At 37.2% G+C, this 25,945-nt stretch overlaps 1 protein-coding gene across 7 annotated transcripts in view; it reads left to right on the top strand.

Annotated features, from left to right (window-relative positions):
• Window positions 1-25,945, top strand: part of EXT2 (exostosin glycosyltransferase 2) — a 94,376-nt gene that overhangs the window by 45,167 nt on the left and 23,264 nt on the right. For 6 of the 7 annotated variants that reach the window (XR_014494449.1, XR_014494450.1, XR_014494451.1 and 3 more), the window contains exons 8-13: window positions 1,584-1,715; window positions 12,365-12,554; window positions 18,054-18,220; window positions 21,922-22,065; window positions 23,335-23,463; window positions 24,879-24,961. Coding sequence is in view for 2 of the 7 variants with exons in the window: in XM_083379570.1 (XP_083235696.1) it covers window positions 1,584-1,715; window positions 12,365-12,554; window positions 18,054-18,220; window positions 21,922-22,065; window positions 23,335-23,463; window positions 24,879-24,961 (845 nt within the window). In the remaining 5 variants the exon portion in view is untranslated. The remainder of the gene's footprint in view (window positions 1-1,583; window positions 1,716-12,364; window positions 12,555-18,053; window positions 18,221-21,921; window positions 22,066-23,334; window positions 23,464-24,878; window positions 24,962-25,945) is intronic. The other variant, XM_083379571.1, reaches the window with a different exon arrangement.

The raw sequence follows: 25,945 nt of genomic DNA, 5'->3' as shown, positions 1-25,945 counted from the left end.
AGTATCAGCCAAACTAAACATGCTGTGCCTCTTACATTAATTTGAAAAACACAAAAAGATTCAAAGCAGCCCAGAACTGTCTATCTGCTTTCCCTGGGAGAGAGTGAATTTATACAGAACAGACTTAATTTATCATTTCCCTAGAATTATACTTTCTCACAATGAACACTGTTTTCTTGTCTGGATTTTTTTTTTAGTTGTATAACTCACCTCCAGTCCATTACTGACTGCAAACAGGCATTCAGTGAAGTCACAGCATAAGATGACATAGAGAAATAGATCTTGGTGTCATTAGTATGCAAATAGCGCCCAGCTCCTCCAGTGCTTTTAAGTAGCTATGGAAAAACTTTGGATTAAATAGGGTCCCAAGAGATGCCATTAAATAGTTTCACTATTTTAAGAATCACTTCCATTAAACAAGGAAATCCCCTGTTTTATAGAAAGTGTGACTAGAAGTTATAAACCAGATTGGGGCAGGTCCAGATGACAGTTGTCCATTCCATACAGTTTGTCCATATCCATGGATATCTTAAAACAAATTGATCCTAGCTATTTAAGAGGAAGTTTAGATACCTCTAGATACCCTCATAGTTGAATTAAAGAAGGCATCCAGAGATTTTATTCCCCCCCAAATTGTAATCTGTAAGCATTATAACATGCTTCTGAGAGTTCTATAATAAAATTATTTATTGTATCAAGCACTTTTTCAGTGACCACTCAAAGTTGCAGCAGTGCTGAAAAGGAGGCATACAACTGTCCCTCAAAGTTGCGGGTGTCACAATATCCCCACAGTTATGTGGTCACAATTCTTGCACTTGGTAACTGGCACAAATTTATGATAGTTGCAGTGTCCAACATTTGTGATCTCATAGATGGCTTCCAGAAACAAAGTCAACTGGGAACCCAGTTACAAGTTGTAGACATATGATGACATGCTTAATCACCATGGGGGATTTGCTTAATGACCATAACTGGAACTGACAAAGTGGTGTAAGTTGGGCACATTTTATGTTATGATCATGTCACTTAGCAATGAGTTGGGAGTCCCAATTGCAGTCAGTAAATGAAGACTATCTGTATACATAAAAGAAGAGATGAAGGATAAGTCAACCCTCTTATAAGATGGAAGAGATTAATCCATGGTATTTCTCAAACCTTAGCAATTGTGGATCAATAAATAATCTGGTTATGATGCTTCATAGTTTACACCTAAAATAAAAAGATGCTATACCTACAACTTATATTTCTGAATTTATTCTAACGCACTTTTGAAATACACAGGAGACTTGGTTGCCTCTATAAAGTGTTAATAAGTTGATTATAAGTTGTTATTGCCTCTTGAGTTATGAGGGCAGTATAGTCATGTTGAAATAAACTAATTAACTAATTTATCTTTAATGTGGCAAAGCTATTGTGACCAAATCTAGTTTGATTTCAAACAGATTCAGCTTCTTAATAACAGTAGCAGTAGCTTGAAACATGGAAATATTAATAGGTTATATGCATGACAGCCATATACAGATGTTTAAAATTTGCTATCTAGGAAACAACCAATGTGACATAATATTAATTATTCTTTGCAGGCAAGGTGGTTCTGGGAAGCTTACTTTCAATCAATGAAAGCTATTGCTATGGCAACTCTTAAGATTATCAATGACCGGATCTATCCATATGCTGCCACATCGTATGAAGAATGGAATGATCCACCTGAAATTGTAAGTGAGATTATTTATTTATTAAATTTAATATGCTGAACTTCTTTATTACAGACACTTCTAGAATAAGTATTTTGTTTTTTATATTATGACGTTCAGCATAAAAAATATGAATTAATCTTGAATTGAGCTTTAGTTTCCTAAAGGTTAGTGTATTATATCTTGTTATGTTCCTCTTTCCCTGACTTAAAACTTTAATTGTGTTTTTGTTGTGGTGGTTGTTATTGTATAGAGGCATGTCAGAAGATTAGATTCCTGAAAGCAAACTCGGTTTGCCTAGAAATACATGCCTACTGTACAGTATGTATTGTCATCTGCAGGAAATCAACATTCCACTTTTAAAAATAGGTTTTCAAACAAGCAAACTATAGTACTCTAAAAAATCTGAACAATGTATTTGGAGATGGGCTTCTAAAATGGAGGTCAGGAAATCTTTTTGAATTCAAGCATTTTAAAAAAGTAATGTTGAGAATGGGATTGGCAAAGCTGCATTTATGTAATCTACTTTTATAGTCTGTTGATCTGATAATTCAAGTCCATTGGAATTTCTCAACCATTGATAATTCTACTGCTGTTCCCTTGTTGGTCTACAAAAGTAAATACAATGTCACATTTTCAGTATGAAGTTTGAACTAGCTAACTTATCAGACATTATCTGGATTCTAGATACCATTTTTTTCTCTTCAAAAACTGTTCTTCTAAGCTTTCATCTGAAAAATCCTTTAATATACTGAGCAGCTAAGGTAGAATGAGAAAGAATTGCAGTGAGGTAATGAGATCATGAAACACAGCATATATTTTAAATAATGTTTCATTCCATTTATCCTTTGATAGTTAGGGTTGTGTCTAGTATTAAAATGGTAGAATTATGACTCTGTCTCTCAATATAGAGAGAGAGAGAAAGAGAGAAAGTGAGTGTAGAATTTATTAAATCAAGACAATGTAATCATTTGTCATTCCTCAGATACATAAAGTAACCAGTTTTTATTTAACTGTAATTTATCTAGAACAAGAGAAACAATATTATTTATATGTGTTTTAGCTCATAATCAGAATCCTGGTAGATTAGAGGAAAATGATGAGAAAAGCTAAAGATCGGTTATATTTCTGAAAATAATTGCACAGTTCAACTAATTTTACACAAATTTAGAATTAATATTATTGCTGTTAAAAATCAGAACTTTTTAAACACGAACTTGCAGGATCCAATCTGAGTTGGTCACCAAGAGCAAACATTTATTCTTTCAAATCTTTGGGCTTGGAATGTCTGGAGAGAGAGAGAAGAACTTGGTCCCTGATAACTGAGAAGTTTAGCGTTCTGGAGAGAGAGAAGTTCCTTGAGGAAAGGGTCTAGCACAGGGGTAGGCAACCTTGGCTCTTTTATGACTCATGGACTTCAACTCCCAGAATTCCTGAGTCAGGAATTCTGGGAGTTGAAGTCCACGAGTCATAAAATAGCTGAGATTGCCTACCCCTGATCTAGCACCAGCCCGAAAACTTGGAAGCATAAACTTTCAGTCCTGGTGACCGACTCAGATTGGATCCTGCAGCATTATCCTTGGGCACATATATTTGCCTTCATTCACGAGATAAACCTGCCTTGATAAGAGGATCCTAGATCTTCCTTTACATATAGGTCATCAAGTTGTTAAAAATTGAGACATCTTTTAAGTAGTTGTAGTTGGTCAGACTGAGATTGTAAAGCATTGTTTCTTTTCAACATTGGCAAAAGAATTCTAAAACAATGCTGGTGAAAGTGATATAAAAATACTCATATGGGATGGATTATATACTTCTACATGTTGAAACAGCAGTCAATAATTACCAATGTTGAGGGATTATTGTCTGTTAAAATCAAATGAATACCTACACTTGTTAGTTTATTTCATTCTTAGGAAATTTTCTATTATGAGCTAATATACAGAATATGTAACTCAATGTTATGGATAATTTTGAGTTTTAATGGGTAGCATACATTTTAGTCTATGCGCCACCGTTTAATAATCACCTGGAGAATCACTGCTTTTGATAGACTTACATTTGTAGATTGCTGTCATAAAGCAAACTGCTGGAAGACAGAAAAATGAATCCCTGCTAAATAAAAATACTAAATTGTATAAAATTGAATTGTGTCAAGTATTGGAGTATAGCAGAGAATGATGGAAGTACAGATTAACATGGTTTTGTTACTGGAGTTAGACTGGTCTGTGTTTATGAGCCTTCTTGGTGAGACAGAGTTCACAGGTAAATACTTCTTAAGAAGGAGAATCAGATTATAAATGAATGAATGAATGAATGAATAAAAATAAAGGTAAATTAATTTTTGGGTGGTCCTGTATTTAACTTCTGTATTCTGCTGTAGCCAGAGGACTTGTCCATTTGTTTCCCCCCCCTTTCTGTGTTTCACTATATCAGTCACTGCACTTTCTGTTGCTTGCAATCATATTTAAGGACAAATGTAACATCTTTAATATACTGACTTTTTTTCTTATGAAATAGTTTTTGCTTGCAAAACTGCTTGAACTCTTTTCCAGCCATAAGGGAGCTTCTGTGTGTGTCTGTTGTTGTTGTTGTTGTGTTAAGTTTATTAAGAAAGCATTTTATTTCAGTAAATCAGCTCAAACATTTGAAGTATTCAGTTATTCTTACAACTTTCCCACTTAAGCAGGTTGTATAATTACTCTTTTCATATTGGTAGATCAGACCTGTAATTCAGTGTTCATCTGTTTGATTTTTGAAGTACTATTACATTGAATTTAGGTAAGCCCTGTTGAGACTAATACAGTCATAGCCGAAATTGTTGGCACCCCAGAAATTTTTCCAGAAAATCAAGTATTTCTCACAGAAAAGTATTGCAGGAACACATGTTTTGCTATACACAGGTTTATTCCCTTTGTGTGTATTGGAACACAACAAAAAAGGGAGGAAAAAAAGCAAATTGGACATAATGTCAAACAAAACACCAAAAATGGGCTGGACAAAATTATTGGCACCCTTAATTTAATATTTGATTGCACACCCTTTGGAAAAAATAACTGAAATCAGTCGCTTCCTATAACCATCAATTAGCTTCTTACACCTCTCACCCAGAATTTTGGACCACTCTTACTTTGCAAACTGCTCCAGGTCTCTCTTATTGGAAGGGCGCCTTTTCCCAACAGCAATTTTAAGATCTCTCCACAGGTGTTCAATGGGATTCAGATCTGGACTCATTGCTGGCCACTTCAGAACTCTCCAGCGCTTTCTTGCCATCCATTTCTGGGTGCTTTGTGACGTATGTTTGGGGTCATTGTCCTGCTGGAAGACCCAAGATCTCGGACGCAAATCCAGCTTTCTGACACTGGGCTCTACAGTGCGACCCAAAATCCTTTGGTAATCCTCAGATTTCATGATGCCTTGCACACATTCAAGGCACCCAGTGCCAGAGGCAGCAAAACAACCCCAAAACATCATTGAACCTCCACCACTGTAGGTACTGTGTTCTTTTCTTTGTAGGCCTCATTTCAGTTTCGGTAAACAGTAGAATGATGTGCTTTACCAAAAAGCTCTATCTTGGTCTCATCTGTCCACAAGACGTTTTCCCAGAAGGATTTTGGCTTACTCATTTTGGCAAACTGTAATCTTGCTTTTTTATGTCTCTGTGTCAGCAGTGGGGTCCTCCTAGGTCTCCTGCCTTAGCGTTTCATTTCATTTAAATGTCGACGGATAGTTCGCGCTGACACTGATGCTCCCTGAGCCTGCAGGACAGCTTGCATTCCTTTGGAACTTGTTTGGGGCTGCTTATCCACCATCCGGACTATCCTGCGTTGCAACCTTTCATCAATTTTTCTCTTCCGTCCACGATCAGGGAGATTCGCTACAGTGCCATGGGTTGCAAACTTCTTGATAATGTTGCGCACTGTGGACAAAGGCAAATCTAGATCTCTGGAGATGGACTTGTAACCTTGAGATTGTTGATATTTGTCCACAATTTTGGTTCTCAAGTCCTCAGACAGTTCTCTTCTCCTCTTTCTGTTGTCCATGCTTAGTGTGGCACACGCAGACACACAATGCAAAGACTAAGTGAACTTCTCTCCTTTTTATCTGCTTTCAGGTGTGATTTTTATATTGCCCACACCTGTTACTTGCCCCAGGTGGGTTTAAAGGAGCATCACATGTTTGAAACAATCTTATTTATCCACAATTTTGAAAGGGTGCCAATAATTTTGTCCAGCCCATTTTTGGAGTTTTGTTTGACATTATGTCCAATTTGCTTTTTCTCCTCCCTTTTTTTTTGTTGTGTTCCAATACACACAAAGGGAATAAACCTGTGTATAGCAAAACATGTGTTCCTGCAATACCTTTCTGTGAGAAATACTTGATTTTCTGGAAAAATTTCTGGGGTGCCAACAATTTTGGCCATGACTGTAGCAGTTAAGATAAAAATGTGAATTAAAAATGTCTGTCTCATCACAACCTAGTAAAATCTATTTTTGACAGCTAAATATAGAAATGAAAAATTTAAGAGGGCTGTACTTACATTACTTGAGAACCAATTTGATATAGTGGTTAAGGCATCAAACTATAAATAGGAAGACTATGAGTTCTAGTATTGCCTCAGGCACAAGGCCAGCTGGGTGACCCTGTGCCATCCATTTTCTCTCAGCCCCAGCAATGAGGCAATGTCAAACCACTTCTGAAAAACCTTGCAAGAAAGCTGCAGAAACCTGTCCTGGCACTCTGAGAATTGGACATGGTTAAATGAAAAAAAAATCAACCAACCCACTATTCATTCAGCGCTATTGTAACTTGCCTAAGTGAGAAATGTGATTCTTGTGCAATTGGGATGCGGTTGCATTATTTTTTCAGAAGTTTTTCCAGGTACACAAATTTTTAGATATTTTAAAATTTATATATCACTGTATAATACTTGCTAGACTCAAATTAGTGATAGGTTATGTTTTAGAGCTTATTAGAATATATGACAATTGAATCAATTGTTAAGTTTTCTAAAATGGTAAACTTTAGATGTGTTTATTAGCAAACAGAAGAATTGGAGCAAGTTAATCTTGTCAGTGTTTTCTTTCTGATCAGTTGTGGATAGGAAACATGATAAATGCTTACTTGAAGTATCCAATGAAAGAACAGCATATGTAATCATCATGTATAAATTAAAATTTACTTATTGGCCACTTAATTCTAGTATGCTATTTTTGTCTTTTTTAAAAAACAACAACAACACTAATCACATGTAGACTCCATAGATTGCTAGTGAAATGTCTACTGGATTGTCAGAAACTATTTTGCAATATGCAGCATAAAAATTGGCTGTAACTGCATGATCAGGCAAGCGCAAATCGAAATAAGACTTCTGACTTTGTTCCACTGTTCCTATTTTTAACCTTTGTTAAATGTGTACTGAATGTTCCTTGAAGTCAGTGTTGACTCCTGGCAACTGCCTGGACTAATCTCTGCAATTTTTTTGACAAGATTTTTGGAAGGAGTTTGCCATTATCTTTTTCCTAGGATGACAGAGTGACTTACCCAATATCAGCCAGATGGCTTGAAGCCTAATGTGGGACTAAAACTCACAGTCATGCAGTTTCTATTCTGGTACTTTAAACACTACAACAAATGAGCTGTCTTTAAACCTTTCATTTCTTTTTAATTTTCCCGTGCCTCCTATTTCTCCTCATGTACCTGAACCTTTCTTCATTTTCTGATACATTCATTCCCCCCCCACCCCGCCTTCATCTCTGCTAGCTGGTCCAAATTTTGCATTCCTTTGACATCAACTTTCCCTAACCCAGTGCTCTTCAGATGTGCTAGGATTGCAACTTCAAAAATTCCCATCGTTCAAGAATCCTGGCTCAAAATTTGGGACTTGCGGTGCCTTCCCACCTGACATGTGACTGGCTGCTTTGATACATGAAATACATGTAGTACGGGCAGTCTCTGAATTATGACCACTCATTCAGTTATTGTTCAAAATAACAATGATGCTGAATGTGTGGTACTTAGGACCAGTTGTTCCAGCACCCCATATTCATGTGATTGTGACTCGGGTGCTTGGCAACCAGCTCACACTTACATGATCATTATTTGTGACCTTCCCTGCTGGCTGCCCACAAGCAAAATCAATTCCCACACTCCAGAGCATGCACGCACCCGCATTCTGTAGTGCCTGCCACAACGACCTCTCCTTTCCTGGGACTCCTGCCTCTTTCCACCTAACAACCTGTGTGGTTCTGGGGTTACGATGCAACTGGGTTTGCCAGGATGGACATCATGCTTTACCGTCACATCACTTAATGATGCAGGTTCCAGTCCCAATTGCCATTGAAACCCAAGGACTTAACGTTGATAGTGAAAATGACTTTTAAGAAGAACATGGCCAGTAATAATCTCTTATGGGTCTTTTTACTTGTATAAGAGTTTATTTTACCAGTGATATTTTTCTTAGGTGTCAGGCTATTTCCACATTAGTGTCATTATTCATCATTGTGCTAAACGTACATACTTCAACTATTATGGCTAAGCTGTTTATGTCAGAAAGATTACATTGATATTTTCAGAAGAAATTAGCTTATTATACGCCACATTGTAGTCCTACACGATTCTTGTTTTCTTTTTTCTTGCTGATATGCTTTTCTCTTTCCCTTGAATCAGCTCCAATCTTTTATTTTTGAGAAAGGAAATAGGACTAATACTTTTATTGGTGTTTAAATAGATTCATTTTGCCTGCACTTAAAAGAGAACAAATAATTTTACAACAGGTCTTAAACAAAGAAACTAAATTGTTGGTAAATGGCAAATGTATGAAACTGCAAGTAAGTTGTTTCTTGTGGAGCTGTATCTTTTTCTTTTAATCGCACCAGAAAGTAGACAGATTTCCCAGCCTCACATTCTAATTCTAGAGCTTTGGCTTCTTTTGCTGTTGGCAGAAAGGAGATACTATCAAACAGCCAGGAATGTGAGATCATTTTTGCAGGGTCGACACTTGCAACTCGTTATGGCTCATGCACAAAACTGATTCACAATAAGAAGTCTATCGGTCTTCAGTTACTGTGGCTCATGTAATGAATATCAGCCAGCTGATGGTGGCAAAGGGGGAATGGGATAGGATTGCCTTAACCATAGCTGAATGTCAGCACTTTGTCAGAGAAAGTGATGGATGATTACATCATGAACACCGTTTGCTTTAGTGGGAAAGTTAGATGAACATTCAACTGGGACTCTTCAAGGACTGGATATCCCCGAAACAAATGGTAGCTGTCACATTTCCATTTCTGCAAAGAACTATCCTTATGTCACCATCAATTTCATGCCCTGTTTCTATAATAGTGATTTAATTAGGCTTCTGTTGAGATAATCACCTACACTGTTTGCCTTTCTTCAACAGAAGTTTAAAAGACCCAAGTAAATCGTGGAAGTTTGAATTTGCTCAATTTCCTGCAGAAGGAGAGGTCAAGAGGTCCCAGACTGTAGACACACTTTTCAGGCAGGCAGCAGGGGGTTGGCTCTTAATGGTGCTTCTGCCATGCCTAAATGCTCTTTTGAAATGTTATTCTCGAATAAAGGAACTCGATTTTTGAGGAGTTCACCCTTGGGTGTCACAAAGTTGAATGTATTCTTTAGTATATATTTTTTCCATTTCTGTAGAGTTTTTACATTTTGTGATGACTAGATGATACCACAACCTATCAAAATGTATTTTTTTTCAATGAGCATTCATGCAAATAAAGTGCCTCTCTTCAAACCGTTAAAGCAGCTGCATTTTTTGCGAGGCTGGCAGAATTGCCTTAAAAATTGGCTCCTGTTATTTCCTCGTGTTTCCTTATGAAAATGTTCCAATCGAAGCAACTGTTAACCTGGGTGGGGCAGTATATTTTGAGTTCATTCTACTGCCAAATAAACAGTGGGTCTATTTAAGGAAGCTTTTGAGGTGATAGCATGGCTGCATTATTTTTTTATCAGTGAAGTATTAGATGAGAGTTCTGTTATGTGGGTTTAGTTGTGTTTTTTTTTTTGTTTGCATTATAGCAACCTGAGGTAGGCAACTGGTTCCCTCCAGATGTTTTGGATTATGGTTCTCATAAACTGCAGCCATCAAGGCCAGTGGTCAGGTATGATGTAATTCATAATCCAGAGCATCTGGGAGCTAGGTTTCTACTGTAGCATTAGCTTTTGTTGTTCTCTTTTAATTGCTCTTGGCATTTTTAATTAATAGTTGATTTTATGAGGAAAAGAAGAATAGAAAATTGTAGAGTCTGAAGAGGCTTCAAATATCAGCAGGTCAAGCTTGTTTATGCAAAAGAAATGATTACTACAAAGCTGATGAGTGGCTAAATTCTATTTAAAATTATACACCAAGAATTCACCATCTATTATCAAGGAATTCATAGACTGATCTTCCTCCATCAAACAAGCCTTACTTTTAAGATATTTTTCCTGATCTTTAATCATATGTCCAGAACATCACAAACCACTTCCTGTTTGGGAAGATACACTTTTGGAAATGGATAATCCAGTCCTGGAATGCTTAGTTCATCCTGTTCCAAGGATAAGCCATGGAGTTTTGCACACAGCTGCAATCATATGGACCACGTATCAGCATTTAAAATGAGGATCTAGTCATTTTATCTTCTAAAGCAAATTATTTTATTTCTGGGGGAAAAATAGCATAGATGCAGTTACCAGGAATAAAGATCTACTGGGAGGCATCTTCTCCTTGACATTTTTATTCATATTCAGCAAAATACATTGCATGTCCCTTTTCAGACTACTGAATTTTTAAAAAAGAGGGATTGCATAATTGCTATTCCATTTAAAAAAAACAAGCCTTATATGCAGTATTACAGAAGGAAAAAAAGGAGGCAGTCAGAGGAAATATGAAGATTTTAAAAGTATATTATACCATCTTTCCATTGGTCTTAAGACAGATACCACTATACTATTCAAATTACTGCAATTTTCTAACAATACAGTTTGTGTGTATTCTTTGTCCTCTCCACATATGGACATTGTCATGCACTTTGGAGTGTAATCCCATATACTTTGGGGGTTTTAATATGGAAATGAAATTTAAGAAGAGCTCATATATTAAGCAAAGAAATTTATTTGCCCAGATCTTTTAGATATATATTTTATGGTATTTTGGATAATTGTGACTTTTAAAACAGTGAAAAACCTTTTTGGCCAGCCACAATTTTCGTAGTGTTTTTATTGAGTCCAGATTCAGTGATCCCCCATTAATATAGCTGCTTTTTCTGTACTTATGCTATTACTTTTGTCTTTCATCTTTCATGCCAGTATAGTAACTAGGAAGGAAAAAGGTGTTCATAAATGTTTTCTTCTGCAATTCCATGTTATTGTGCTAATGGCATCTGTATCCTGTGTTAGTTATATTGGCGGCACTGAAAAATGAAACTTTAAAGTATTTAGAGGTTATTCTTGATGAAGCCAAAGGATACTAAATAAGTGTGAAGTTGTACATATCTTCTTATGTACTTTTACTGCTTACGTAGTTAATGTTTAGAACCATGAAACAAATCTATTTTAGTTAAGTTAATGTTTTTTCTTCTATATAGGACAAAGAAGGTCTTTCCCTTTTATTCGTGCCTACTTTCTGCCAGGTTTATGAGACTGCCTGTCATTATTTCATGTTCTTCCAAAATTGTGGCGTTCGGCTGCTTATTGGCCTAGCCTATAATTAATATAACAGCCATCTTAGAAGAGAGATGTTGGACAGAAGCCATCCAAAGTAATTAAACTTTAAAATGCTCTAGTGTGCCTTCCACTAATCTTTCAGCATTCTCCAGCTTATTTAAATACACTGAATGGTTTGCTCAAGAACTAAAAATACATAAAAAGTAACGTTTAATTTTATTTATTTATTTATTAATGGGGCTTATATCCCGCCCTATCTCCCGAAGGACTCAGGGCGGCTAACAACAATAATATACAATAAATACAGAAATTAAGATAAAATTAAAATTAAAGGCCTTTGTACAATAAATTAAAATTAAAATAAATTAAAAATTAGAGTTTAAAATTGTAAACATAATTAAATCCCTGTCAGTCCAGGTCAGCCAGGTGGAAAAGGAGTGTTTTGAGGCCGCGGCGAAAGGACTGGAGATCTGGGGCCATCCGAAGCTCAGGGGGGAGCTGGTTCCACAGGGCTGGCGCTCCCACAGAGAAGGCCCTTCCCCTGGGGGTTGCCAGCCGACATTGTCTAGCCGACGGTACCCTGAGGAGGCCTTCTCTGTGTGAGCGTACTGGGCGATGGGAATTCGTTCCCAGCAGCAGATGGTCCTGCAAGTATCCCGGGCCTAAGCCATGTAGGGCTTTAAATGTAAGTACCAGCACCTTAAATCTCACCCGGAGGGCAACCGGTAACCAATGCAGCTCACGCAGGAGGGGTGTAATATGGGAGTATCGGGGTGCTCCCATAACTACCCGTGCAGCCGCATTCTGCATCAGCTGAAGCCTCCGGGTCATCTGCCTGTCATAGCAATAGCTGTTGAAAGACATGTTTCTTTGATTTGTTTGGTTTGTTGTTCGGATTCATTAAGGTACTCATTAAAATGATCTCCTTTGTGCTTTTGAATTTTTTCCCTATTAAAATTACTCTTGACTTTTATTTTGGTTCTCTCTGTTTCCTTTTCCAGAAATGGAGCAGTGTAAGCAATCCACTGTTTCTCCCCTTGATCCCACCCCAGTCACAAGGCTTCACTGCTATTGTCTTGACATACGACCGTGTTGAAAGTCTCTTTCGAGTGATCACTGAAGTTTCCAAGGTTCCAAGTCTTTCCAAGTTATTAGTTGTTTGGAACAATCAGAATAAGGTTCCACCAGAAGGTAAGTCAGATACATAGCTCAAATGTTTGGGAGAACACTTTTAATTCTAGTGGTAGTGGGCCAAATTCTGAATGAAGAGAGTGTATAGGTTTGTACTGAAAACGAGAATGTTTCTGTAAATAGAAGTAGATTATACAGTGGTGTGTGAGTATTAGGAGCAAGAAAAAATGGCTGCCCTCATTTTTATGGTGGGATTTGGAACTGTATTTGTTCACTACTTGGAATAACTGATCTTTGTATCATGAGTTCTTATTTACGCTGAGCTTGTCGATCAGAAGGTCGGCAGTTTGGTGGGTCGAATCCCGAGTGCCGCGTAGCAGAGTGAGCACCTGTTACTACAGGCTCTTTGGCTTTGAAACGGAGATGAGCACCGGCCCCTAGAGTCGGAAACGACTAGCATGCATGTGCGGGGGAACCTTTACCTTTACCTTTAAGGAACAAATGATTCTTGCTGTCTCAGATGTACTTGCTAATTGACTTGGAAGGTTTTCTTGTGAATTGAATTTATATCAGACAGTTACTGAATATATCTCTGTTACTGGAATAATTTTTCCCAGCCATGTTCACTGGATAGCTCTACATACAGATAAAGACCTGCCTATTTACTGAGAATTTTGACCTTTTTAGAAGTGTTTTGGGGTGGGGGTGAGGAACAGAACCTGCTGTCCTCCTGGGTTTTACCACATTTTTTACTTGCTGTTTAGTGGGGTGGAATGTTTTCTTGATGAATATTTGCCAGACGCCAACACTGATTTGTTTTAGGCACCAGGCTAAAATGTTTTTATGTCTCTAGCTTCTAGCAGTTTGTCTTTAAAGCCTTTTAGAATAGCTTTGTGGTGATTTGCTCTTTGTATTCCTACCATTTTAACAGTTATTTGCCACATTGCTGATTTCTTCTTTATGTCCTCTTCGTATACTGCATGTGGGTTATACAGATCTTTTTAAAAAAATAAATAAGTAAATAAATAACACATAAATGCTCAGGTTTCCTCAGCTAGTCTGTTTCCCTATCACTGATAGGTGAAAATGGTAAAACAAAACATAGGTTGGGAAGTCTGAAGCATTTTAGTGGTTTCTCACAGTGGCTTCTGTACTGCTGTGTGTTTGTATTTAAGTGGCTGAACTTGCAATGTATCCACAATAATTGCAACATTGTTGTTTCGAAATAAGATTTTGCTGTTTGCTATGTTGAAAATGTTGCCCATTACACTAACTCTTAGAATAGCCATTAGTTGGTTGCTGATGAAAAATCTGTGTGTGTTAACTGTGAAAAGTAGTGGCTTTGAAGGTCATAGGTTTGCTTCTTACAGAGATTTGGTTATCTTATAGGTATATATTTTAATAACTTTCTTCTGTGACCGCCGGCTACCCCCTTCATCTGTGTATTTTTAACACTTGAATAGCTTGTGGAATCTTTTGGTCTGCCGTTGAAGGGTTTAATTTAATTGGTTTTAATTCAAATGCATACAGTTCATTCCCCCTAGCTTTTTGGTAGGACAGCAGAAGTTGACTTCACTAAGTCTTTCATTGGGTCTGTCTCTTGTAGCTCTTAATCCTTGGACTTCAAAGCCTCTACCATTTATAGCCTATTAAAGCCAGGAAGTTTCTGATGGATTAGGACAAGGAATGAGTTTGAAGTTAGTAATGCACACTGCTGTCAATGATAAGGTCTTGTTTATTTCCCTACGGTAGTATCTGCACTTTATGGCTATTTTCTTTTAATTGGTAATAGTAAAGCTGGGACTGTTAACCTGGTTGAGTATCAAAGCAAGATATCCTGGCTATTGCTATACAAGGAACATATTTCTGACTTTGAACAAATCCGATCTGGATTCTCTTGTTCTGTTGTTATATTTTTTGCTATGCATAGATAGGATCTATAAGCAGGTATCAAAGGTAATTTTGCTCGTTATGGCCTACAATAAATTGCATTTGGCTATTGTATTAGTAGCAATAACGTCTCTTAGTTTATCCACACTGTTATAATGTTGCTGTATTGTGATCGCATATCTTTAAAAACAGAACTTTCTGTTATTACTGCTTAATTATAATCAAGATATAAAGTAAAAAAAAATATATGTGCAAACTATAGGCAAAATGATAAAAAAACAAAACTAATGATAGTGTTCATTAGAATAGGCGGAGAACAGTTTAGGTTCATCATGCAGAGGGCTGGACTAGAAGGCCTCCAAGGTCCCTTCCAGCTCTATTCTGATTATTATTATTATTATTATTATTATTATTATTATTATTATTATTTATTTATTTTTATTTATTTTATTTTAATCCCATTTATATCCCGCCCTTCTCCGAAGACTCAGGGCGGCTTACAAGCTTAGCAGTAGCCTTCATTCTATGTATATGCCTGCTTATTAGGGCTTTTGCCCCCCCCCCCGCAAGCGGCATTATTACAAAGTCAGCTTATTGCCCCCAACAATCTGGGTCCTCATTTTACCTACCTGGGAAGGATGGAAGGCTGAGTCAATTATTATTATTATTATTATTATTATTATTATTATTATTATTATTATTATTATTATTATTATTATTATTATGGTATCTTGTTTTTCTTTTTTCTTTTCTAATTTGGTTTTATTGTATGCTGCTTATTGTTATATTGTTTATACAAGCCTTGTAAAAAGGCGTATAATCTTGGGCTTCTCAGAACTCAGGCAATTTCAGAAAAGTGTAAGTAGCTTTTCCAAAAAACCTGATTCTAACCTGAATCTTGATACGTAACCATCAAAATTCTTAAGTGAATCCAGAAAAAGTACTATCGTCTCACCTAGCCAATAAAGAATAGAGGTTATATGCTACTTGGATACACGAGCAATAGGCAGCTGCTTTGGTACCAGGCAGAGCTTCTGAGTCTAGCTTACAGACACTACCATTAATGCACAAATAAATATGGTAAGTTGTGCCTTTTCTACATAATAGCCAAAGCCGATAGAGGTTTATCTTTGCCTCTACTGATTGTACCAAATCCCAGAGAATGACCCAACTGTTCATTCAGTCAGGCCTTTCCAAGGTATATAATTCTTTCCAATGAGGTATTTGTATGTGAATTTGCAGGATATTGCAGGAGATAAACTGATTGCCTCTGTGCCTGCTTTCTAATTTATAATTTTACGATCCAATGTTGGCAGTATAGGTAGCCCTCAACTTATGACCACAATTAAGCCCAAATTTTCCATTGCTAAGCAAGACAGTTGTTGAGTTTTGCCCTGTTTTATGACCTTTCTTGCCCCAGTTGTTAAGTCAGTCACTTCAGTTGTTAGGTTAATAACATGTTCTTAGTTGAATCTGGCTTCTCCATTGACTGTGTTTGTCAGAGGTTCACAAAAGGTGATCATAAAACCTCAGATACTGCAACCATCATAAATACATGCCAGTTACCAAGCCTCCGCATTTTGATCGCATGATCACGGGCATGCTAAAACAATAATAAGTGTTAAAAATGATCATAAGTCAGTGGATTTGTAACCTCTGTTACTCTCATTGGAATTGTATGGGAACTAGGAAGGGGTCTTTACCATGGCAGCTCCTGCCTTGTGGAATACCCTTTCCCTTGAAGTTTGGCAGGCTATTACTCTCCTAGCCATCCAAAAAGCTCTTAAGATCTGTCTTTTCCCCTCAAGCACTGGGATAGAATGAGGTGGATAAGAGGATTTAAGGAAGATGTTTAAGGTATACCTTTGGTGGTACTTTATTCTATTCTATTATTCTATTCTATTCTATTCTATTCTATTCTATTCTATTCTATTCTATTCTATTCTATTCTATTCTATTCTATTCTATTCTATTCTATTCTATTCTATTCTATTCTATTCTATTCTATTCTATTCTATTCTTTATTTGTATCTGTTCATTATTGTTTTTACAAATAACTCTAGGTGGCGAACATATCCAACATATCTTCCTTCTCCTATTTTCCCCACAACAGCAACCCTGTGAGGTGGGCTGTGAGAGAATGACTGGCCCAGAGACACCCCGCCAGCTTTCATGCTAAGGCAGGACTAGGACTCATAGTCTCCTACTCCCTAGCCTGGCGCCTTAGCCACTAGACCAAACTGGTTCTTTTCATATTTATGAGTCACCTTGTAGGGAAGATGGCTAGCATAAAAAAATTAATTCATAAATAAATAATAAGTGGTTTTTATAGATGTATGTACTATGCTATTGTGACTGATGCTGTTTTAATTGTTGTTTGGGAGCTATCCAGAATTTGACATCAGCTGGGCGGCTAGAGAAATGTTTTAAATAAATAAAAATAATAATAAACTTTAAAAATTGGTCTAAGACCTCACTGACAGAGCTATAAAAATGTTAAAAGCGGTTTTGTAGGGGCCACCTACAAAAGTAGGTGGGGTAAGAAACTGAAATGATATTTCCAAACCTTTTCACTCTGTACTTTTTTACTTTTTTTTGTTACCAAGCCAGAAAGCCCTCCAAATTCTTCCAAGGTAAACTTTCTTTACATAGTTTTTAGTGTGGTTTGGAAAAGGATACAGTTTTCCTAAGGAAGCTGTCTCCGGTATTATGTTTGGATGCCAACATCAGAAGTGTGTAGAACATTATATGCACATTAAGGGCACTCTATGTAAGTTACGGCATCATAATTTTCCTAGCAGCAAGCATGGATATCCTACCATGGCTGTCTTTGCCAGTATTTCTTTCATGATGGAACTTAGAATGTTCTACACATATATGTTCGTATAATGGGAAACGGTGACCCCTGCCAGCTTTACATAAAGCTACTTGCAGTCTCTGCTTAGAATGGTGTTCACATTTTCATATCAAAATGTGAAATGATATAGGGAAAAAAATCTTATTTGGGATAGGTCTCCATGTTCCATAAATCAGTGTGAGCCCAGTATAGGATGCACCTTTTGTTGACTTGTGTTGAATATTTTAGTATATAATCAGTGTTGCGAAAGTAGTCACCAATTTGTGTAGCACATTCTCTTTCCGCTCCCCATTTTCTCATACCCACAGAACAGATACAACTGAGACAGTACAGAATTCAAATTGAATCGAATTGGATAATGCCCTTCATTCTTGAAGTATACAGAGAGATTTCTAGAATAGCTTCATTCATCTTCTATTGATAGTCTGCTATATTACCAAAGAATTGTGCAGTCCTAAGCCATTGTGAAATCAAAAGAACTTCTTTTCATATGTTGACATTTCATTTTTAATGAATTGCATCTTACTCTGTGTAGGACTCAGTTTATGACTATCTAGAAACTTCAATTCAAATGCTGCTGGGGTCTTCTGATAGGGATACCCTGTCTCTAGAACTCATGACTTGGGTGCAACAATCTCTTTGCTGCCATCTAGTGATTGTCCAGGTTTTTGCAATCCAGATATGGGAGCCCTAGTTCTATCACTCCTCAGTACCGGCATTGAATAAAAGGACTTGCTTTGGAGAGAGTTATGCTAATAACGTCAGCTAAACGTAGGAATGCAAAGAAACTACTTCTGATTTTTATTTTGCAGAAATGGTTTGGCCTAAAGTTCGAGTTCCATTAACAGTTGTACGAACCACAGAAAATAAACTGAGTAATCGATTCTTCCCCTATGCTGAGATTGAAACAGAGGCTGTGTTAGCCATTGATGATGATATCATCATGTTGACCTCAGATGAGCTGCAGTTTGGCTATGAGGTAAGAAGGCTGCTAATTTTATGTGGTATAAATTCATGGCACTAAAATCTGCATTTGGAGAGCCCTGCCATCCTGCCCTGCACCACCCTAGCTAACCTTCAATGTCTTTGCTCTTTCTGCTGCTGAGGCATGCCCAACCATGTCCAACCTGGTTTCATGTGGCTGCTGCTGGCCACATGAAACCAGGTCTTGCAAGGAAACCACCGTGCACAATTTAGGGAAGGTAGCCTTGTGTGGCCAGCAGCGACTTTTGCAAAGGGCCAGGCTAGACATGCTTAGTAAGCACTGGGAGCAAGAAGATAGCAGGGTCAATGAAGAGGCCAGGGGCGGTGGAGGTGAGTTGGCCCAAAAGGCATGGATTGGAGGCGTGGGGGAGAGGGGCAGAGAGGCAGATGGGGAGAGCTGAAGTGCTCCTACAGTCCTAAGTGTGGGCAGGCTGCCAAGTGCCTGAATTTTGATCATGTAACTTTAGGGCACTACAATGGCTGTAACTTTGGGGGTCATAAGTGCCTTCTTTAAGTTCTGCCATAATTCTGAATGGTCATTGAATGAATGGTTGTGGATCAAGGACAACCTGTAGCAATAAGGAATTTTTCTCTACATTTCTTATATTCATGTTCTATACTGTGTTTAGGTTCCTCTTGTTAGACACAAGTTAGTATGTCTATATTTCATCAAGCTCTCTGTACCCTCTCTGTCTCTCTCACCTACACAAACTCTAGCTACCAATCTATCTAAATAATAATGCATTTTAAAAGGAAATAAGATAGTTCAATGATATGGATATTTTAAATGTACATTGATCTAATTTGAACAAGCCATTATACATTAAGAAAGTATATAAATAGGCGCCAGTTTGGCTTATACTGTATTGAGAATGCTAAATTACTTTTCCAAGGTATTACAGTAATTCATCAACTGAATCAGTGAACTGCAGCTCCAAGCCTTGCACTTGAACTTCTGGGACCTTTTTGCCTATTTTGTCTGAAGTGTGTTGTCCAGATGCTTAGTTTGTGCAAATGCTTAACAACCTGGATAAATCCTTGCATGAACTTGGTGCCCCTCGGATTCAGCTTCTTCCAGTTGAGTGGCGCACCTTACAGAAGCTGTTTTTGAAAATAACGAATTCCAGTTCATAAAATAATTTTGCTCTCTAAGGCAGTAAAATATACAAAGGGCATTTTAAATAACTTCATAAAACAAATCTGGATAGATACAAAATTCCAGTAATGTGAATTCTCCAAATTAAAATTACCAAATGCCAATATAACAGAAGGTGTTTTTTTTTCAATAGTAGGGATAAAGTGTCCTCTTTAGAAGAGCATAAAGGGAAAGAGGTATAAGTGTATTTTCTACCTTCAACCTACAGATCAGTGGCTGCAGATCAATCTTTCTCAGACCAGAGTGTCTTTGACCTGCTTGACAGGTCTGAGCTGGCTGCCAGATGTTTAACTTGTCCTCAGCCTCTAGTAATTTATTTATCTGTTTATATATTTCGCCACGAAAGTGTCCATAGGATTCCTTAGTACTTTGCAAAGGGAATCTGTAAGAACAGTAGCAACCTATAATGTTACAAGGAGGATTTCTTTTTTAGGGGTTTTGCTTCAGTCAGGAAAAAATATTTGGAATTGGATATTGGCAAAGTTCTTCCACTCCTTATTCTCCAGACTCTATTTTTAAACATGTGGTTGAACTTTGTATCAGCGCAGACATGTCTGGCTCTATCGATCAAGCTTACTTATAAAAAAAAAGAAGAAAAGGGGTGCTTTGATCTCTGTACACTTTCAGCCATAAAAATTAAAGTAACACTCAAAGTGTCAGACATTTTTACTTGTTAAGAGTGAACTATTAGGATTCCTAATAATTTATTGCACGGTGCAAAACTACTGAAACAAGAGCAACACAGACTTTATAAGCTGTTTTGTTTAAAGATGCAGAAGCATATTTATAGCTCTGTGATTTTAAGTGGAGGTTTTGCATGAAGGAAAAAGATACCCCTCAGGTTGCGTTGATAGAAGATATTGGGCTCTTAAGCAGTTAGGACTGTGCAACATTTCTGCCAATCACCCAGCAATTTTTGTTTTACTTCACAAGAAGGTAAAAGCAAACACGCACAAAAATGAAGTAGATATTGAAATACTTACAATTTTTAAAGTAAAGAGAATGAGTCTAGTGTTGCTTTCAATCAGGTTTTGCTGTTTCAAATCTGGAAATTACTCTTTTTTAAAAAAAAAAAAAGCTTAACAATTCCCTGTGTATAAAACTGGGGATTGAAACAGCTTCTTCCCTGAAAGCAGTATATAAATTTATTGCATTTCTATGTGTCCAAAATGTAACTTTCATAATTGGTGTTTTATTGATGAATCTATGTCCATTTATCTTTTGCAGTGCTGGACATGCTAGCGTAATGCTTTGAAAAGCAAGTTACCTGCCTCTATATACTGCTGAGAATCCGATCCTAACTCCCAGATTGTCAGCTAGAAATTAGGATAGGGAACAGAACACTTCCTACCAGTCAGTGAGAGGAATTATGACCACCAAATGGCCCCAGTTTTATCCTAGAGAAATTCATCTATATGGTTGCTAAGAGTTGATACTAATTTGATGGCATATCATCATAATCATCAAAAGCCCAATAATGCCTAGAGTAGATCAGTTGCTCATAATAACGACTATTGCAAGACAGTCAGAGGTGAGTTAGAGATGCCTTTGGATCTACTGGATGAAAAGTCTTTGCAATCCCTTAAATCCATGGGTGGCGAACCTATGGCACGCATGCCACAGATCCTAGGCCTTCAGCTTTAGGCTGCTGCTGCCGTGTGCAAAAAAAAAATTCAATCAATCAATTTAAACTTCTCGCGGGGGGAAAAAAAGTTCTCGCAAAGTTGGAATTTTATTGATTGAACTTTTTAGTCCCACCCAGTCTGCCGTTACCGCCGCAGCCACGCCCACCCCATGGGCCATGCCCACCCAGTTGGCCACACCCACCCAATGGGCTACACCCACCCAGCTCCCGACAATACATAGGTTTGGGCACTCAGTCTCTAAAAGGTTCACCATCACTTCCTTAAGTGGTACTCCTTTCCCACCTTTTCCATAGCTACTGATGATGTACTTGGCTTTTTCTTACCTCTCCCTTTCCTACCCTGCCTAAAACCACTTCTGCCGAACTAGTTGCATTCTGATCTGTTTTTGGAATTACGCTTTCTAGTTTTAATGGTTGGTTTTTTTTTTTACTACTTATAATGTTGTAAAAGTTTTTAATGCTTTTTGTTGTAATTTTTTATTGTTATTTGTTGTTTTTTGTTATTTCTTTTCTAACTTTGTCCACTGCCCAGAATCATGTTTGTGAAATAGGCAGCTATATAAATTTATAAAATAAGTAAGTAAATAAATAAATAAATACATTGCCACAGTATTGGAGACACGTTTCTCTTTTGTACAAGAGCAGAAGATTTAAATACAAGAAGAGCTTGTGGATCATTACTTTAGAAGCAAAGAGTCATTCCTAAGATGCATTCACCAAGAACAACTGGTATAAATCTGATGGGTGGGTATATGTTAGAGAAGGAGATGCTATCTCTGTTAACTACAGTAGGCAGTACTTTCATTCATTTCTTGCTTGCTTCTCTAACAATATATTTAATCTTAACTGTGTTTGTGCTACTGAAATAAATTGATTGACTTATGGTATTCCGCAGGTGTGGAGAGAGTTTCCTGACAGATTAGTTGGATATCCTGGCCGCCTGCATTTGTGGGACCATGAAACAAATAAGTGGAAGTATGAATCAGAGTGGACCAATGAAGTCTCAATGGTGCTAACAGGGGCAGCCTTTTACCACAAGGTAAAGAGTTGATCCCCAAAACAGATGGGAAGCTGAAATAAGGAACTTGCTTACCATTGACTAGGGCAGTGTTTTCAACCTCAACAACTTTAAAATGTGTGGACTTCAACCCACAAATTTGTAGCTGGGAAATTCTGGGAGTTGAACTTCATACATCTTAAAGTTGCTAAGGTTGAGAAATACTGGTCAAGGGAAAATCATTCTTATATCCAAAAATAGGAAATCAAGAGCTTATAGAAAAATGTGGCATTGATCCTTATCTGTTCTTGGATATATGATATATAAATCATGATATATAGACATAAAATATGTAAAGTTCAGTAATTCTGTTTTGATAAAATACTTGAAATTATCCTAGCATAAAATTGAATTTAGTAGTTACATGGTTATAGGTATTTTAGTAAAAGCAAAAGTTATTGTATCTCCACATGATGGCATTACTTACCTTTGAATGACAGAAAGATGCCTTATATACTATGTTATTAGAAATACTTCTGAAAATTTTAGAATCCACTTGGAAGGTAGCATAGGGGAGGCTACATTTAAAGTAGCTAAAATTCAGCGCTTCAAAATGGGGCTAATATTATGACTTGGGGGTCTCTTTTCTCTCACCCTATTACAATTCTCAGAAAGAATTTTTAATAACTTTTTCCAGTTATTTATACATTTCAAAGCCGATTTGCTGAGAGAAGAATTATTTAGCAATTTTTAACAACAAATTGATGCATTTGGTGGTATCTTCTCTAAACTACTAAATGGGAGAAAGTTCTAAGTAGCATAATATACCGGTTAAATAAAAAAACAAACAAATTATACTTAAAAATTAAATTATATGAAATGTTTAGTGTTAATATCTTGCGCTGTTAAAGACCTTCTATTCCCACATAGATGGGCCTCATGTAGTACTTACTCAGTTGTCTGTTGTCCTAGAGATCTCTCTTCCTATTAGCTAAATGTCAGTCAAAGAGGGTTTTTTTGTTAAGAGACATCTGTGTCTTTGGAATACGTGTCTAATCGTTCTCTTACCATTTAAAACATCATCCTCATTTGGTTTGATTCTTTGGTATTATATGCCTCAGTGATGTTACTCTACTGCTCAGTGGAATTACAGAACTGCACCTAATAAGGTGTGATCTAAACATTAAAAATACATTTTAGATAAACTAGCACATTAGATACTCATTTCACATAAAGTTTAATTGGTGCCTCAATGCTGTTCAGATAAATACTAAAACATTCTCCTTTCTATGCTATTTTCTCCTCCTTCAGTATTTTAATTACTTATACACGTATAAAATGCCTGGGGACATCAAAAACTGGGTGGATGCGCATATGAATTGTGAAGATATTGCCATGAATTTTCTGGTGGCCAATGTAACTGGGAAAGCGGTTATTAAGGTGAGATTTTATTCAATTGTTCCTCAGGATCAATCATGTAGCACAGTGGTCTCCAACCTTTGTGGCTTGGTGGCCTGATTGTGGGGGGAGAGGAAAACTGGGCTGTGCAAGTGGTGGGTCAGCACGCACGTGTGTGCAAACACAGCCCTTACATGAGTGGTGGGCCGGTGTGCACACGCAGCTCAATTTGCATGAGTGGTGGGACGCCGTGCACACACGCAATTGCCCACCACCCTGCCACTTGCATAAATTGAGCTGCGTATGCGTGCATGCTGTGGCTAGCCACTCATGTGGCCCAATTCCGAATAGGCCGCGGCCCAGGGGTGGGGACCCCTGATGTAGCAGAGTCATAGATCTCAGGATTATATGAGCTTAATAGAGCTCTGTGCCTCTTTTCTCATTACTCATTCATTTTGAAGATGATCCCATCTATTTGTAAAAGACTCAGTTCCCCACATCCATACATTTTTTTGCTTACGAATATACTCTGTTGCTTGTTACCATTATGACAAGATAATTGCAGAATTCAGTTTTCTTACTAACTGCAGAAAATTAAGCCTTTTTAAAAATAAATAAATAAAATAAACACGATTTAAGAGAGGTGAGGATGGGAGCAAACAATCCATCCCTGTCTACCCCAGCTGCAAAAGCTGATTTATTAAGACTGTTCACTGCAAAAACATTAATTGCAAGATCAGTCTTTATATGAACCTTTATCCCTGAATGAATTTCCTGATATGCTTCAATAACATTTTTGGCCTAGAATCTTACTTTCAGTTCATTTTGAAATGTGACAACTTGGAATGAGATTTAGAGGCCTCTAGGCATTTCTTCAGTTAACAAGGTCTGTTTTCCTGCCTGTCCATCAACTTTTGCCCGGACCGGTGGTTATGTTTCTGAGAAAAGCCTTAAAAGATAAAGCGTGTGTGTTTGTTGTGAGAGATCCAAACTGTGCTAGTGCACTGCTATGTTGTACAGTTGGGAGAGCCTCTCAGAGTTTGCCAATCAGCCGCTAAATGAGTGAAGTGTGTCTGTTGGATTAAGGTTACAGTGAAGTAGGGGAGGCTATATTTCATCACTTTTATGGCTGTAAGAACAAATGGTGTTTATACAGGAACTTTGGCAGTGAGAAAACAGTCATTAAACAGGAATTAAGAACTTGTCATCACTGCTACTTTCCACTTTGCAGCAGGCAAAACCCCGTCAGGACTATTTTTTATTTTTTAAAAAAATTGGGCTACTTTGAACTGTGCAGTCAGCTAAGGCAGATGGAAGCAAATGATATGGATGTATTTCTTCCCCCTCCATAGTATTTGATTTTCATTTACCACATAGATTGCATTTTAAAAATTGCATTTTTAGTAGCGAGATTAATGTTTGACTGTTAAGTCTACGGTTATATTGCCTTTATATAGGTGACACCCAGAAAGAAATTCAAATGTCCAGAATGCACAGCCATCGATGGGTTATCCTTAGATCAGACACACATGGTAGAAAGGTGAGTGTCTCATCCTGTTCTTTTCTCATTTCCAATGCTTAATGTACTGTCATATTATCCTCTAAAAGATTATCTAATTGTATCCACATGTTATCTAAATCCATTGATCTATGTAAAAAAAAAAAAACCTTATTGGAGTGAGAGAACTGGTAAAATGTATAATGTATAAAGGTATACATGCATCAAAATATCTGAATAATATTTCAGGTAAAATATATGAATTCCTATAATCCTAAAATAATAACTGAGTATAGTTTATGATTTCTCAGTTTGGATATTACTGCTTTTTGAAACAGGGTTAAATTGTTTTGAAACGATTTTTGATTTAAGACTTTTGAGGCAGTTTCAGCAAGCCTTAATTGACAAGTGTTTGTCATCATAAACAAGGACAAATACAAAGAGTAATTTTCAGTTCATATATACAAGAAAAACAGTAACAGTTCAATCAGACCTTCCAACTTCTCATGAGATTTTTTTTTTTTTCGTGAGAAGTTGGAAGGTCTGACTGACCTTTTTTTAGTCCCACAAACTCAGTTTCATTGCAGCAGGAGAGAAACGCGCCAGAGCTGAAAAGCAGGTTAGTGTTGAAATTTTTTGCTTTCGGGAGGAGAAGCTGTCAGGGAATAAATAGCTCCCTATCAGAGGGCGACAAACCATGATTCATTTGATGCATGGTGAACATCAAAGAAAGAAATCTGAGGCATATTCTACTGTATATAAAACTTGTAATTGGAAAGCAAAAGAAAAGCTCCTAGCTGACTACATCTCTCATTAGGCAGAAGACAAAGTAAAAGTGAGAAAACTTTTTCTAGACATGCGCACTTAGTAGGACAAAACAGAGTAAAACCATAACATGGCTGGACATGTGACATTCACTATGGTTACATGATAAGATAGTAACACAGGTGCAGAGAGCAGGGGAAAATGTACAGACAGAAATGAACAAAGCTGGCAAAACTAAAAAAAACAACAACGCAGTAACAG

Source organism: Vipera ursinii (assembly GCF_947247035.1).
Source record: "Vipera ursinii genome assembly, chromosome: 1".
Lineage (NCBI taxonomy): Eukaryota > Metazoa > Chordata > Lepidosauria > Squamata > Viperidae > Vipera > Vipera ursinii.
Note: the sequence above shows the minus strand (reverse complement) of the source record. Positions and strands in the feature narration are given on the sequence as shown.